The sequence below is a fragment of the Nymphaea colorata genome, chromosome 4 (assembly GCF_008831285.2).
Source record: "Nymphaea colorata isolate Beijing-Zhang1983 chromosome 4, ASM883128v2, whole genome shotgun sequence".
Lineage (NCBI taxonomy): Eukaryota > Viridiplantae > Streptophyta > Magnoliopsida > Nymphaeales > Nymphaeaceae > Nymphaea > Nymphaea colorata.
The window spans coordinates 15,598,657-15,614,563 of NC_045141.1; the positions used below are offsets into that span (position 1 = coordinate 15,598,657).

At 38.2% G+C, this 15,907-nt stretch overlaps 1 protein-coding gene across 1 annotated transcript; it reads left to right on the plus strand.

Annotated features, from left to right (window-relative positions):
- The first annotated feature begins 12,451 nt into the window (after positions 1-12,451).
- Positions 12,452-14,562, plus strand: LOC116252190 (calcium uniporter protein 2, mitochondrial-like). Its single transcript, XM_031626301.2, has 2 exons — positions 12,452-13,053; positions 13,743-14,562. The coding sequence occupies exons 1-2, from the start codon at positions 12,520-12,522 to the stop codon at positions 14,229-14,231; spliced, it is 1,023 nt and encodes a 340-aa protein (XP_031482161.1). The 5' UTR covers positions 12,452-12,519; the 3' UTR covers positions 14,232-14,562.
- Positions 14,563-15,907: the final 1,345 nt, after the last annotated feature.

Sequence of the window (15,907 nt, forward strand, 5' to 3'; positions counted from 1 at the left end):
AAAACTTTCACAAAGCAGCCCCTGGACCCTAGGAGATGAGAGAAATGGAGGTACGGTGCTTCGCCATTCACTTGGGCAGTGGAATTAATCTCACCTAGAAAAAAAAAATGAATGACGTAAAATGAATTGCACCAACAGCACTCCTGAGATTGAACTGATTAGTAATGAACAACCAAAAAACTCGAATTTCACAGCTTCTTAATTTTAAAATAAAAAATTTATGTGATTCCTAACAGGAAATAAGGTATTTATGATGTGCTATATGAGGGGGCTAGTAGTGATAGTTAGTTCAACTTATACATCTTATTGCTAGTGAATGATAGGCTCCACACTGACTTTTATTTCCATTTGGAAACTCTAATTTAAAAGTTTGTGGGAAAGTCGTTTTGGGTGCTTGTCATTTTCTCTCTTTGCTTTTTATGTGCTTAGGTTGTCCTTAATTCGTTACTTATAAAAGAAGGATTAGTAAAATATCCAAGATTAACGGGAATCCAATAAGATGTATGTGTGAACACTTGAGAGAGAGAGAGAGACGCACACCATGTCCCTTAAACCGCATTAACAACCTGTTTGATTGGAGGGAGAGAGAGAGGGAGAGGGAGAGGGAGAGGGAGAGAAATAAATTGAAACAAAGGTCTTTCTTGTGTTTGGATGACTAATTAATAAGAAGGAAAAAGAAAGGAGAGTTAATAACTGTGCTTGATGGAAACAAGCATTTTGACAAGAAAAAAACATGAAAGGATGCTTAAAATGAAAAAAAAGGAAAAATTGCATTTTAAATACATTTTTTAATTTGGTGTTGAAAAAAAAATGACATTTGTTACTGTTTTATTCTGCTGACTTATTTTTCACATTATATATTTTTTTTAAAAAAAAAAACCACGTGTTTGCGACTATGGTACTCAAGATACAACTTTTTCCTCTTAGACAAAATTCAAGAAAGGCAGGGAGTGACCAGTGCCGTGGTGTGATGCAACAAGCAAGGTTGCAGTTGGATACCATTCAAAGGATCGAGGAGATCGGTGGAAAAGGAGGAAGATGGAGTGATCGGAGAAAACTTTCCAACAATGGTGGCGACTGAATCCGAACGCTCATATTCCGGTATATGGAAAGCTTGTGGACATTCCACTAACCCTCTGGAATCTTTTTTCCAACGAAAGAATGTTGGAAGAAGGAACAAATATGTACAGGAAAAAAAAAAAAAAACAATGTACAGTATTCGCGCCTAATTGCTTGCTTGGCTCTTTTTATGATTCCATTCATTCCAATCAGGATCCTTGCATGCCCGCATATTGGTGTTTGTTTTTAGGGACGTTTTCCTAAGATTCCTTTTCCCCTGTGATTCCGTAAGAAAGATTCAGTGAACCTCATGGTGGTCATGGGTGAGAAATGGACGTGACCTTGAACATGGTTGACACGCAACTGGGTGACGTTTGTGTTTGTGGGAATCTCGAACTCTCGGAAGTCCAAGGGGATGATGACATGAGGGACACTGATTGGGTGGGAATCTGAATCTTGTTGAAAGTCCACAACAAGTATGGCGTAAGAACAAATGCTTCCATTCTACTGCTTAAGAACAAATGCTTCCTCGCCTTTCCAAATTACAGTTTTCTCTGAGGTCCCGCGCTTTCGTTTCAGTCTAGTTCTGCTTACTGAAATCCCTTTCTTGCCCTCCCCTCTTTCCTAAGAGAATCTACAAATGAGGGGTAATTTGGTCATTTTCACAAAGAAATTGAGACTCAAATAATTGTTAAGATTTTTTTTTTTTTGTTGGGCAGTGGGGGAATCCTTTTTATTTGTTCCATACAAGGCATTTAGCTTCAAATTCAATTGCATCAAATTGTGAAAGCATAATTTCAAATTTTGAGGGTGAGTGACTATTTTTTTGCGACCTTGAAGAGAGGCAGTAGCCCTTTGTATTCCTTACCTTTTGGGATTCACAAAACATTGTGTACTGAGTCGTGATAGTGATAATGGGTTTCGACTCTTTGTAAAGTAGACCGCCTTGCAGGTCAATGCACTACCCCTCACATGACTCAATTAATAAAATAAAATTTGAATTTTTTTTTCTTTTTTCTTTTTTCTTTTTTTTAAAACCCAAATGATGGGGGTGGACAGAATCATTTTGCGAGAATGGCGTTGTAAATGGGGAGGGGCTTTTTGGTAATTGGGGTGGATGATGGTTGACGTGATCATTTTAGGTGTCTTTGGAATGTCGACGTTGATTCCAACAAATTAAGTAAATTTTCTTCACAAGCACGCTAGTTTAGACTTTAGAGAACAAAGGCGATCTACCTCAATTTCCACTGTTCCAAAGATCCACAAGTGGCGGCTACTGTATCTGCGAGCCAAATTGCATGAAGCATTTGTTCTTTTGCGTTACACAAGTCTAATTCAGCCAACTATTGATTCAGATACGTTTTCTAATGGTGGAGCTAAAAAATTTTCATACAGAGGGTCAAATTAAAGTTTTATAAATTTTAACTAAAGCTGAAATATCATTTTTCAAAATTTTTATATAGAACAAGTAAATTTTTTTAAAATTTACATGTACATTTAAAAGAAAATCGATGTGAGCACAGGGCCCATGCTGGCCCTACCTTGACTCCTGTACATGGCACTTAGTTGAGGTTTATTTCGCTCTCTAATGGGTCTGAATAGCCCTTGATCACAGGAACAAAAGGAAAAAGAAAGGGACTTCAGCTTCAATAAATGAACTTCGAAGTCTAATTTGCCCACTTAAAAGATCCATGGATTTCCCTTCAACTTGGTTGCACTTGCAAGTATTTGAATTAGTTTATTTCATCCTTTAAATTTGGTGATCAATAACTGACAAAAAAAATTTGTTTGATTACCATTTTACCAACCAACAATTTTTTTGGGAGGGAAGGATTAATGATCGTTGCATCTTTGTCTCTTAGTTGCTTTTTAAATTGCTGAGATTATTAAAAGTTTCTTCATGAAAATGATTTCTTAGACATCTCTTGCTTTTACACGCCAGCTCTATTTGTATATATATTTGGGGGAGGACTTTTGCCATAGCTTCATACATTCGAAATACATAGACCCTCTTGGATTTATGAGTTTTATGCAAAACATATACACAAGTTTACACAAGTTACTATATATATATATATATATAGCCTACCTGGCTAGGTTTCGATCCTGTTCGGAGGCTAGTTTCTCCATTTTGGGAAAGAAAATATACATATATACACACACATATATATAACTGCTACCTGGCTAGGTTTCGATCTCGTTTGGAGGCTAGTTTCTCCATTTTGAAAAAGAAAATATACATATATATATATACACACACACACACACACACACACATATATATATATATATATAGCCACTACACACACACACACATATATATATATATACAGTGGCGGAGCCAGAAATTTTTGGCTATGGGGCACTAGTACATAGTTTGTGAAAAAAATTTCTGTTATTTTAAAAATAAAGCAAATATTGGCGTGGGCAACACAGGGGTGAAGCTGGGTTGAGACTCCATTTCATATGGAGTTTTCTTGAGCTGGCGTGGGCAGGCGCCCACACCTGCCCCACGCTGGCTCCGCCACTGTATATATATATATAGCCACTACCTGGCTAGGTTTCGATCCCGTGCGGATGCTAGTTTCTCCATTTTGGAAAAGCAAATATACATATATACACACACACATAGATATATAGCCACTACCTGGCTAGGTTTCGATCCCGTTCGGACGCTAGTTTATCCATTTTGGAAAAGAAAATATGCATATGAAAACTTTTTCATTATATGGTCCGCGAAGGAAAGACCATCTGACTCATAAAACAATGTTGTGTTGAAGAAAACATGAGCTCCACTTTCTTTGTTTCCTTCAACTCAACTCAACTCCACTCTTAATTTGTTTCCTTGTCCACAGACTTTTTGGCGACTGTAGAACTACCCAGACAGTGAAAGATGAAAGAGAAATATCAACATCCTTTTGTGAATCCGCATTAAAAATGATAAATTAGTAATGCCGTAGTTGATGTCATGAGTTCAGTTGTCCAGAGAGCCAAAGTTGACAGTTCCAGTATAGTTTCCCACTGTAAGATGGGCCCACTAAGTGTTCAATCTTGATGAGTTCATTCCAGATGACAAAAGGAAAAAGAATAGCTGCATTTACTTGGAATTGGGATTTGAGAAATGCTTGATTTATTTAAACATGAACAATTAGCTCTAATGGTTTGCATTGGAACAGAACTGTATATGTCTGTGATCGTGCCACGATGTACGTAGATATGTTCATACTCTTTCGCTACAGAAAAATATGTTTCAGTCGGAATTGAAGTCAAAGCACGTAGCATTGCATGTGCCTCTATCACCAGCATCGCACGTGCCCTCGACGTTTTTCGGCCAATGAAAGACCCACCGGAAAAGTCTTTTCTTCCGGCGTGGCAAAGCTGGTTATATGTCTGGAGAAGAAACACATGATTGTTGTAAATGGTAGTAAGCACGACATTCTAGTTGGTGGGTGTACTTTAAGAAAATCTAAACCTAAAAGCCAATAGGAAAGAAGGGTTTCGGCTTTTTTTTCAGGAAGATCATGATCCTTATCTGAAGAAGCATGCTTTCGTGTAAATGAAAATAAGATCACTACCTAACATAATAGAAGTTTGCATCATCCAAATTGCTCCTTCTAACTGTGGGCTCACAACTTGGCAGATCTGAAATCCGTGAGCCAGTGGGAATCTTCACTTACACTGTAAAGGACCAGTGCATCTTGGATAACATAATATGCACATCAAGTGAAACGTGTGGTTGTTCACATGGCCCCTCTTACTTTCAACTATCATTGAGGGAATCTGGATTCCTAAAGCCGCATATTTTGGATCTAATATTCAAACTTCACAAACTGCCGACAGATTCGAGTTCTCAATTATTTGCACTAGATGCACCTTTCTGGGAAGACATATTCCTCCCCTAGTGACTCTGCCAAAGATGCCTAGCTAGCTATGTTTAGGGATGGAAATAATTCTGATTCGGATCGCTAGATCTATAAGAAATCGATTAGATTCTCATCAAACTTGGTACATCTAGAGAAAAAGCCAAAGCTCAAAACCATATGCACGTCATTTAGTGCCCTAGCTATGCTTTCTTTGCCCTGAGGGGTGTAGCTTTTGGTTAGCCAGTGAAGTTCTGATCCTCAGTTTGATTCCTGTGGGCGCCTTAAAACCATATGCAGACCATTTAGCTATGTTTTCTTTGCCCTAAGGGGTGTAGCATAGTTGGTTAGACTAACGAGTCAGTGAAAATTTGATCATCAGTTCGATTACTATGGACACTACTACTCTACTAGACTGTAAACAGCGGATGCACAATATAGTTGACAGGTGTACCACTCCCTACCCATTTCTTGAAGTTGCCATGGATACTAAGGGCAAGGAAAAAGAGAGAGAGAGAGGCCGCCCTCTTGAGGGTATCTTTCCCCTTGCTATGCTTCCCTTGGGAAAGAGAAACTGTGTGCATGAGCTTGTTTTTTCCTCAATGGCCTGTAGGACAATTGTTTTATCATTATAATATGAAGTACCACACAAGAACTCGAGTGCAAATTTTGGCATCATTGGGCCACTAGCTAGAGAAGCTTTTGATATATATAACTGCACACGGTCTTTTGTTTAATTATCTTCTTTTGCTTGCAAATTGATGACCATAACTTGATATTAAAGAGAGAAGGCATTAATCCCATTTGCTGTTTCATGATTTTTCTTTGGAGCCGAAAAGAGGTTTCTCCACTTGGTCTAGTGGTTGGCTTTAGGACCATTAATTAAATTGAGGAAGTTCCGAACTTTAGTGGGCAATGCCCACCTGACCTAGACGTGTGCCCACCCTTGACCCTGTGGCTCGCTTTGTAGTAGAAAGAGAGAGAGAGAGAGCTGATAAAATAGGGATGCATAACAAAATTTGAGGACAAAAAGTCTCTTAAATACAAAAACAAACTGCAAAAACAAAATGAAAATAACGAATTATACAAGACTGCAACACAATAAAACAAAATAAGAGGGGTGGGAAGAAAGAGAGAGAGAGATATGATCTCTTATCACTTTTTTTCTTACAATTGTTGGTGTGTTCCCTCGTTTACACTTCTGGCTTCCTCACTGCAACTGGTGTTTTTATTGACATAGACTGGTAAAATTTTAGCTTGCTTAAATATTTCCTTTCATTCTTTCTATATTTATATTACTCTGTATGCTATATCGATGCACTCTACCAACCTTCTGGCTATGAATAAATGCATCCCCTGTATTTATTTCAGAAAAAAAAAAATTGGTTCCCAATTTTGATCCGGATGAGATAAATGCAACTTGGATTACTCTGATTTTCTTCTTTGAGCACCAATTAAGTTTCAAAAATCCGAACACTAAATAATCAATAAAGATCTACAATTTCAAAGTGAGTAAGTGAAGTATTTCATCTTTATACTTAATAAAAGAGTCAAAACCGCCAATTTTCCCTCATTCTTAAAGGATATCAAGTATACTTTTAGTATCTTGATGCACTTCGACTGACATATCAGTAGCCCCTCTTTTGACAACATAAGAGCTTGATACTTGAAGAACTGGGTATTGCCACACATCAAGCCGTGGCCCATTATCAATAGGGTTTGATTTGTTGATAGAAACCATTATCTTGTAAAACAGTGCAAATAGTTTTAAAATAAGAAAAGCGGAAGAAGTTAAATTAAATCTGATGCCTTTTTCAAGTAAGCTGTTATCCATGGTTAAAGTAAGAGAGGGAGATTACGATTGACGGCCTAAGAACATGTTGAAAATATAATGTATAAAGTTTTCGGATGATGAATAAAGTTTGGCTATTACACTAGTTCTATACTAGATTCAAAAATTTAAAAGATATAATTTCATCCCAAAAGCATAGGATATTTCTTATTGACATGAAGTAAATTGCAGATGTCTAGTGAATGTGTCTATGGTTTTAGATAGAGCTAAAAGGAAATGACCTTATGGTACATTGAAGCACATTCAACGTGGCGCCAAGACCAGCTGGGGAGGACCGATGTACAAACACCATCAAAGATCACGAACTGCTAGTCTCCTTTTTCTTTTTCTGTTTTTGCCCAACACAAAATATGTCCTTCATGGCATTCACCTCCATGAAGTTGGAGGCCTCTATAACTTTATAGGTATGTGTATTTATTATTTAATGGTATTAAGATAATAATGGTATTAAGTAATAATGGTATTAAGTATTTGAGTGAAGAAGAAAAATATTTCATCTTTTACTTAATGTAGGAGACAAAGTCTCCCAAGGTTGCCTGTTTAGTGTTTACCCTGCACTTCAACTTGTGATGTGTCTGATAGGTCGGCCCGGCGGCGGCCCGGCCCGATAGGTCGGCTCGGCGGTGGCCCGGCCCGGCCCGTTTACATTAAAATTTTATTTTTTTTGTTTTAAAATATATATTTAGTATTATTAAATATAGTTTATATTTTAAAAATTATTTTATAATTAAAAAAATTAATTTTTAATTTCAAATGGGCCAGGCCGATACCCGGGCTATCGGGCCGGGCTAGGGCCGAGACCCGAGCTATCAGCCCGGGTATCGGCCTGGCCCATTTGAAAAAAATTGGTATTTTCAAATATATATATATATATGGTAGTCATTTAAATGCTAGATTGATAAAAAAAAAGCAATCTCAACTCTTGATATTTTTCTATGAACAGTTGAGAGATAAATTAAAAGAACAAAGTAACAAGCTAGTATTGGTGTTTATTTTCTTATTTTTATTTTTTTTTCAACGGTTGATCTGAAAAAATCGATCAATGCCGTCTAGTATCTACATTTCTCAAATATAGTTGGAAAAAAACCTGAACACCAAAAAAGGGCGACGCGTCAAGAATGATGAAATGCCGTCACTGTTTTGATGGTTGAAAATTTCGGCTGGATGCATGCTGACGCAGATTGGGTGGGAAGCGTGTGTGCTCGCCATGAAAGCGACAAAAAATATACTGAAAATCGTCAGGAATGGCACATGCCCTCTCGTTAATGTAAGTTTAATAATGCTGAAGAAAAAAAAGTAGATGATATGATAAAGCAGATTGAGCCTACTCTAATTAATAGCAACCAATTTGGTTTCTAAATTTTTGGTAGTTTGATATTGATTATACTTGAATTCATTATTTAATTTGTTTTGTATTTGATGTGTTGATGTCTTCTTGAGAAAAAAAAAATAATGCAGGAGTTGTCCCTCTTCAAAGTAGGGATTTCATTGGATTCAATTTGGATCTGGCATCCAATGGAAATGCTTAAAAAAAGTCAGACATGAAAAAAAAAAAATTGACATCTGATCTAGAAATCAAATAAGATTCTATTATAAGAAACGACATCTGACCTGATTTTTACTATATAATTTATGGCATTTTCAGATTTAGTTTCAAATAAATGTCTTATATCCAATATCAATTCATTATGAGAGCCGTTTCTTGCAACCATGGGCATATTCCTTTCAGAATTCAGAAGCATCCTTCATCTTTCAATTCTTTGTGTTGAAATAGTGTTTATTTTAAACGTGTTTACAAATGGTTTATAGTTTTATTCAACCACACGACATAAACAATGTGTTCTTATTTATTGATGGAGAAATAACTTGTGACTCGTACTCGTATTACAATTAGAGAAAGTGGATCATGACAGTTCTTGATGGGATTGATGCAACAATTTACGGTGGGGGCTGGTAGGCAGTGAATATTAAAGGCATCAACCTTATGTGCTGCAAAAGTAGGTCACCAATGTACAAGTTGAAACATAGTAGGGGTAGAACTCGAAGGCACCAAAAACAGACCTTCTATCTTATGATGACAAGAGGTTGGGTGAGAGCTTCGGCACTCAACCAGGCAATGGGTCTGCACCGGTCACCTGAAACACAGATCATGACACCTACTTGTTTACATTCCATTATAACTCACTCTTTCTTTCTTCCTCTACTCCTTTTGATGAAGATAATACTAAGCAACTAGAGGTAGGAAACTTGTCAAGATCAACTTTCGTGATGGTGTCTACCTTTAGATCGTTCCGTCAAATGCTAAGTTTTCCAATCATGAATTTATGCTCCCTATTATCCCTCAAATCGAGGGATTTATGGTCAAGGACATGTCAGTTTACTTTTTGATCTGTTGATTAAGGATGCACTCATTACAATTCATGCATCATTTAAATGAAATCATTTTTTTATCCCTGCATAAAACTATGAATATGAGATGTGGAACCTTCAATGCTTTAAATAAGCACTCATGCTTAGATTTAGAGGCAGTCAAACAACCCCATGGAGTTTGAAATGAGACTATATAAGTTCCCAGCGACAGAGCTAGAAATTTTTTATGAGGGGAGCCGATTTAAAGTTTCTAAATTTTGATAAGAGCTGAAATATCATTTTTCAAAATTTTTATATAAGACAAGTAAAATTTTCTAAAATGTACATGTAATTTTTTTTATAAAAAAAAATGGGGGAGGACCACGGCCCCTGCGGGCCCCTGCAGCCCCCCTAGGCTCCGCCCCTATGAGTTCCCACGTACTTATTAATATGAATCATGATGCTTTTAGAGAGGAAATTTTACATACATCCAAAACCAGTTATTAAGATTAGCTTGTAAGATTTGATAGTAAGTAATTGTTTCCATTTAAATGCTAAAACATCTCTCCATCAGATTAGTTTTGTATTGACTACAACAATCCAATAAACCCAAGTTTAAATCATTGATATCCCCGAAAGTTTTGCTATTCAATGTGGAGTATGGATTGTTGCTCCAAATCATAGTAAAAATTTTGTGATTATCGCTTGATTTATGCCACATTATCGAATCTCTGATGCCGTCACAGGTTACACATATTAATAAAAATGTCAATATATCATATTCAAATCAGATATCCAACTGAATTGTTCCTAACTCTTCTATTTTCTCCGATACCAAATTGTTACCTTCTGCTCCAAAGGTTTGGAATGAGCAAAATCTGTAACTTGCTTATAGATTTCAACATGTAACGGTCACTAAAATAAAATTTCAATTTAAAGTTGAAGCATGGTCTTATAACTTAAAACATAATGCCTACTTTTTCATTTCCAAATCAAAATACATGTATTTTGTTCTCTACATGAAAGTACATCCGTGCTCTTTCTACATGCCATGCAAATAGATAACTACGCAAAAGACAAATCTACACACTTTAATTGACCTCTTGCTTAACCTTGATTTGTTTATTTATATGCTATGCATATTCGACTTCAGATTCTTATAGCAAATCGAAGTTGTTAAATAATCTTTTATGACTACTTTATTACATGATTATTGATTGAGTTGCTTGAAGAAAGGATCAAATTAAGAATACAAGCTAGGGTGGGTGGAGACATAAATAAAAACGACAGTTTATGTTATAATGCAGAGGGACAGTTTATGGACAAGCAAGAAATTGTAATGAAGGATTCAAATTTAACAAATATTCATTCGAATTTGCATCTAAATTCACCTTGAAATGATTATCCTATATCCAATATATCCAATATCAATGCATTTTGAAAGCCATGTCTTAATATATCATAATGTAGTTCAAATTCCTATTGTATATTTAAATGTCATATTTGTATGAGAAAATAAAAGTCAAATTTGAATTGTGAATTTAAATATCCAATTCGGATGTGACATAAACTCTTCTTTGTTTCTATTCGAGTTCGAGTATGCGAACATAGCCTCAAGGGGCATAGCGTAGTGGTTGGGTTAGGGGTTTGTATAAGGCACTTATCTAGTTTAATTCCTGTGGGTGCTATACTTTGTACCTTAAGGTGGTACGGCGCGACATCCAAGTTGAAATGTGCACCATTCTATCACTGACATCGACGCAGCTTAGGACCCCGAAGGCAAGGGGAATTAGGGGCCTTCGGACCTCGCTTCGAGCGGTGAGTACGCAAACATATAATAAATATTTAGGACATGATATCCTCAACAATGGATTTGTGGGCTTTTCTGTTCAGATTTGGATGGAGAAACCCTCTTACCTCTCGTAACATATCACCCAATACATTGCATCGAACAGCCGTAATTAGATCACTGAAAGACTTCACCTCCTCCCTCTCTAAGAACCATAAGCTTTTGACGTCGTTTGGTGAGGTACGGTCCCTGTGTTTGAGTGAGTGGTCATGATGTACATTTAAGACAGAACATGTTGTCTCATATGTTATGCGCATCGTCATACCCAAATGAGACGATAGAAATCACATGTGCCATATGTCTAGAGCTTTCCGGTCTCTTTTAGAAAAATTTTTCAGTGCACCTGATTCTCCAAACCAAGAACAAGGAAACCTTGCCCTTAAAAAGGAACATTTTACATCAACTTTTTCATTAGTTGGGAAGAAATATAGAATAAAATCAAAATCCCAAAAAATGAGATTGGATTTGATTTTTTAAAGCCTCTTGTATGGCATAGAGAGAGAAAATAGAAAAATATGCAAGGGAGTTAGAAAGAAAAATGAAGTTAGCAAAACGCAGTACAAAAATGAGATTGATTTAACTCATTAGATATATATATATAATGGTGACTATGGTTTTTAGATTCACCCAACTATATCTTGTCTGAACAATTCAATTCAACATTATGGATGGTATTTTTGTCATCAAACATTCCTTTTTTTCTTTGTTTTTCTTTCAACCATCCATACGACCTCAGACACAAAGAGAACAGGAAGATCTTCGAATCTTCTTCAAATGGTCGATTCCTAAAGATTAACATATATTATCAAGAAAATTAAGCTAATATTTAACATTATAATGACAAGGTGGTGTATAGCGTGTAAAACGGGTATAGAATTGGAGTTCCTATTCCTTATATCGAATTCATATGAGATTCGACATCTGATTTTTATATGTTTCCCTTATTCATTTACACCTACGGTTATTATGAATTATTTCCTCGTTGCAAGTGGCGTCTAAATTTGACAAAATTATATTTTAAATTTCATTAAATACATTGGAAAAAGCGTACACCGACCAACTTTAGTTTCCATTGTTTTTTATATAATTTTGGAAATAAAACGGTGAGAGACGATTCTTGCTCCACCAACGTGAAGGGATCAGCAACTTGCTTTTCCTAACCCTGGAGTTAACGACGTTAATTTTTCGTCCGTCAATATGAAAAGAAACAGGGGTTATATCGTCATTTTGCATGATGAACGAATATGAAGATGACGGAGTTGGACGGAAAACCGGAAATGTGACCTGTTTTCTTCCGCAACGGACAAGAGTATTCCCTTTCACGCGATACGCCGTTATGGAGTGAGAAATATTTGCTGACCCTTCTTCCGTTTCCTGCCTGAGAATTCCCGTCAAGGAGAGAGAAAACTTCCGCCTCCTTGCTTTTTCTCGTGTGCATGGAAAGCTATAAAAGGGAGAAGGAAACACATTTCTTCTGCAATTCAAATCGAATTCGCCCTCCACCTCAGGAGCATTTCCAAAAACCCTCTCTCTCTCTTTCTCTCTTCAGGATGGCGACTGCTCGGAGAGTGCTCCGCCACCTTCTGGACGGAGCCAACCGAGCAGCGGCCCCCCGCCTCCATCCCCGTTTCGGCATTCCGGCGACGTGCTCGTCTGACATCGCCGGCGGTTGTTCTGGGAATAGGTCGGCAGGCTCGACGAATTCCGCCGGTAAAATCAATTGCCGGCGGTTTTGCCAGTCTGCCACCTTGCCGGAAACTTTCCTCTTCGGCGACCGGTTGATCCCTAATTTCGGGGTTCTCTCGATCAAGAACCGGCTCCATTTCGAGGGCCTGGCACCGCCATTGCCGCGTGTCACCGTCGAGGACGCAAGGAAGCTGCTGCAGGTGGCGCAGATGGAAGCCCTGAAGTCGAGGGTGAGGAGCATGCCGGAGGACCGGATCTCGTACGACGAGTTCCTTCGCCTGTGCGAGGAATGCGTCGGGGGATCGAATCTGGAGCGCGCCAGGGACCTCGCCAAGGCCATGGATAACTCAGGGTCCGTCATCGTTCTGGGCGAAACCGTGTTTCTTCGCCCGGATCAGGTATCCATAGTCTCTGTTTTCTCCTTTTCGTTTTCCCATACCTAACTCAACGAATTTTCCGACGTTGATTCGTTTTCTAATACTACAAAATTTTAAATATAATTATTTTTCTCAAGTTTGTGTGTGGATGAATTCGTCGTTTGCAGTTATTATAAAAAATTTTCCAGGGATTTTTACTACGAAACTTGATTTTAGAGAGATTTTCTCCTGTTTTTTTATTTTCCTCCACTGTTTGGGAGGAAGCGAGGTTTGTCTCACGCAACAGACTTCATTTTTGAATTCACGGCGCCTCTCAATTTGAGACTTACAAGTCAACATTCCACTGTGCAGTCACATGTTCTAAAAATCCCAATTTGGCATCAAAATTTAGTTTCAAAATTTTTATGCTAAAAGTCGAGTTTCTAACTTTTTCTTTGTTAATGATGCTAAGAATTATGTCAAAAACACGATTTCAAATCAAGGTCAGTTTCATTATTTTTATGCCGAACATGATTTTACTGTCGATGAACCATTTCCAAACCTGTTTTTTTGTAGCAAAATTAGTTTCTGCTTTTTAAATCAAATTTCTGACGTACTTTTAAATATCTTAAACGAGCTTTTAGCCCAAGGTGGCAGAGCATGTTTTGATAGTTGTAGTGCGCTCTGTTTCTGACTCCGGAATCCTTCTGTTCTTTGGGTGGTGTTGGCAGGTGGCAAGGGTGCTGGAAGAGGCGGTGATGGCCGGAGAGCCGTACAGAGCGGAGGACCCACGGCGGAAGGAGCTGGAGGAACTGGAGAGGGAGAAGGCGGAGATCGACGAGAGGGCGGTGGCGGGTGTGAGGCGGGAACTGTGGTGCGGGCTGGCATACCTGGCGGTGCAGACGGCCGCCTTCGTGAGGCTGACCTTCTGGGAGCTCTCCTGGGACGTCATGGAGCCCATCTGTTTCTACGTCACCTCCTTCTACTTCATGGCGGGCTATACCTTCTTCCTCCGCACCTCTAGGGACCCGTCCTTCGAGGGCTTCTTCGCCAGCAGGTTCGAGGCCAAGCAGCGCCGCCTCATGCGGCGGCGAAACTTCGACGTCGCCCGCTTCCACCACCTCCGCCGCGCCCTCCGCTCCCCAACCTCTTCCCACCATGCGCCCCACTTCCACGACTCCCAACCCCATTCCCTCCTTGACGGCCCCATCCGCCATTGATTTAAATATGGGGAAGCCTTCCATTTCTTCGTCGTGCCTGTGTAGCTATATATCCTGGCTTCTAAGGCTTCTTTTTGTCTCAAGAGGGGAGGTGATTTTTGTCAGTGTGGAGGATGGAGAAGACTCTGTTTTGCTATGGCGGTGGCGTGATCTTTATTAAGTAAACGGTTTAAATAGTAGATGGTTGTGTATAATCGAATGAGAAATGATGGAGAACCTCACCAATATCTTCATCTCGTCTATTGCCTGTAATTAAGTTGCTTCTGTGAAGACCTGAGGTTTTTTACTGCAAGTTCTGGAGTTGGAAATTGTTTAAACAGTTTAATTAGTAGATGTTTGTGTACAATCGGATGACAAATGATGGAGAACCTCACCAATGTCTTAATATCGTCTATTGCCTGTAATTAAGTAGCTTCTGTGAAACCTGAGTTTTTTTTTTACTGCAAATTCTAGAGATGAAAATTGTTGGCAGCAATTCCCTTTGTTGATCATCCTTCACAATTTAAAGTTCACCAGGCAAGATGGTGGGTCTTGTCTATGGTAAGAGTTTGTTTCGGCTTTTACACGACAAACTGTCATGGAGTTCTTTCTACAGGGAGGAGGAGCTCGAAAGTTGGTAATGATGTCCTCGTTGATTCCCACTAACCCCACAAATCTAATACAAAGAAGTGTTTTTTCTTAAATATTATTTTCTTATCTTATATGCGTTTTGAATATTCTTTCTGACCTTGCATGCGCTTTTATGTGTTGGTCCTTATCTTACTGCTATTCACAAATTTATCCATACTTTCTACTGAGCACTTAAGCTTAGTGCGTGAGGTTAATCAATCAAAATTGATTTTCTCTAGTTGAACAAATGATTGTTCAACCTTTTAAAGTTAACAAATACGCAGTTAACTTTCGATAAATTTGTCAAAAAACTGTCGATTGACAGAAAACATTAATTTGTTTATGCGAAAAACAAAAATACTCCTCTTGAAGACAAAATATATCTGGGCGGATCCACATATTATTAAAAAAATAAGTAAAATGATAAGTAATCTTAAAATTATGCTATTATTTAATCCATGAACCACATCTAAGTTACATGAATGGAGTGATGGAGTTCCATGAACTGACGTCTACATGAACAGAAGCATTGGATTCCCATGAAAAGAAAAAGGAAATGTATCTATATAGATTTTCATGCCAAGGAAAACATACATAAATTTGGAACCACTCTTCAGCTTTTTGTTGAAGCATGCGTGTCCCTAGGGCCCGGTGTGAACTGAGGGCATGGGTCAGGGGCTCCATCAGCCCACTCACACCACTAAATCCAAGCCAAGCAGTTGGAATATTTTAATTCTAAAGGCTAAGACGTAAGCTTCCAAGGAATCACATCAACAGTAATTAATGCCCAACATGATAAGGAAAGCACGCATATAGTTAAACAATCTACAAAAATAACAAATGTTGTGCTAGAAAAATAGTTTATTAATGGTTTATTAAGAAACGGCCAAAGTAATGAGACCCCTTGAAACCAAGGGCCAATCTCCTTTACTCTGGTGTCAGGCTTCAATATCGCCCGCAGGGAGAAAAAGTTTTGTCATCTTATAACTCAAGCCAGAAGATAGTGTGGCCGATCTCTGCGCCAAAATTCTGGTTAAGGAGCACTAGTTATGGAATTTTAGATTTTT

Bases quoted from the DNA above. Each gene is read 5' to 3' on its own strand.
- LOC116252190 (XM_031626301.2), top strand. From the start codon at position 12,520: ATGGCGACTGCTCGGAGAGTGCTCCGCCACCTTCTGGACGGAGCCAAC. The intron at 13,054-13,742 runs GTATCCATAGTC...TGGTGTTGGCAG, and splicing joins TGTTTCTTCGCCCGGATCAG to GTGGCAAGGGTGCTGGAAGA.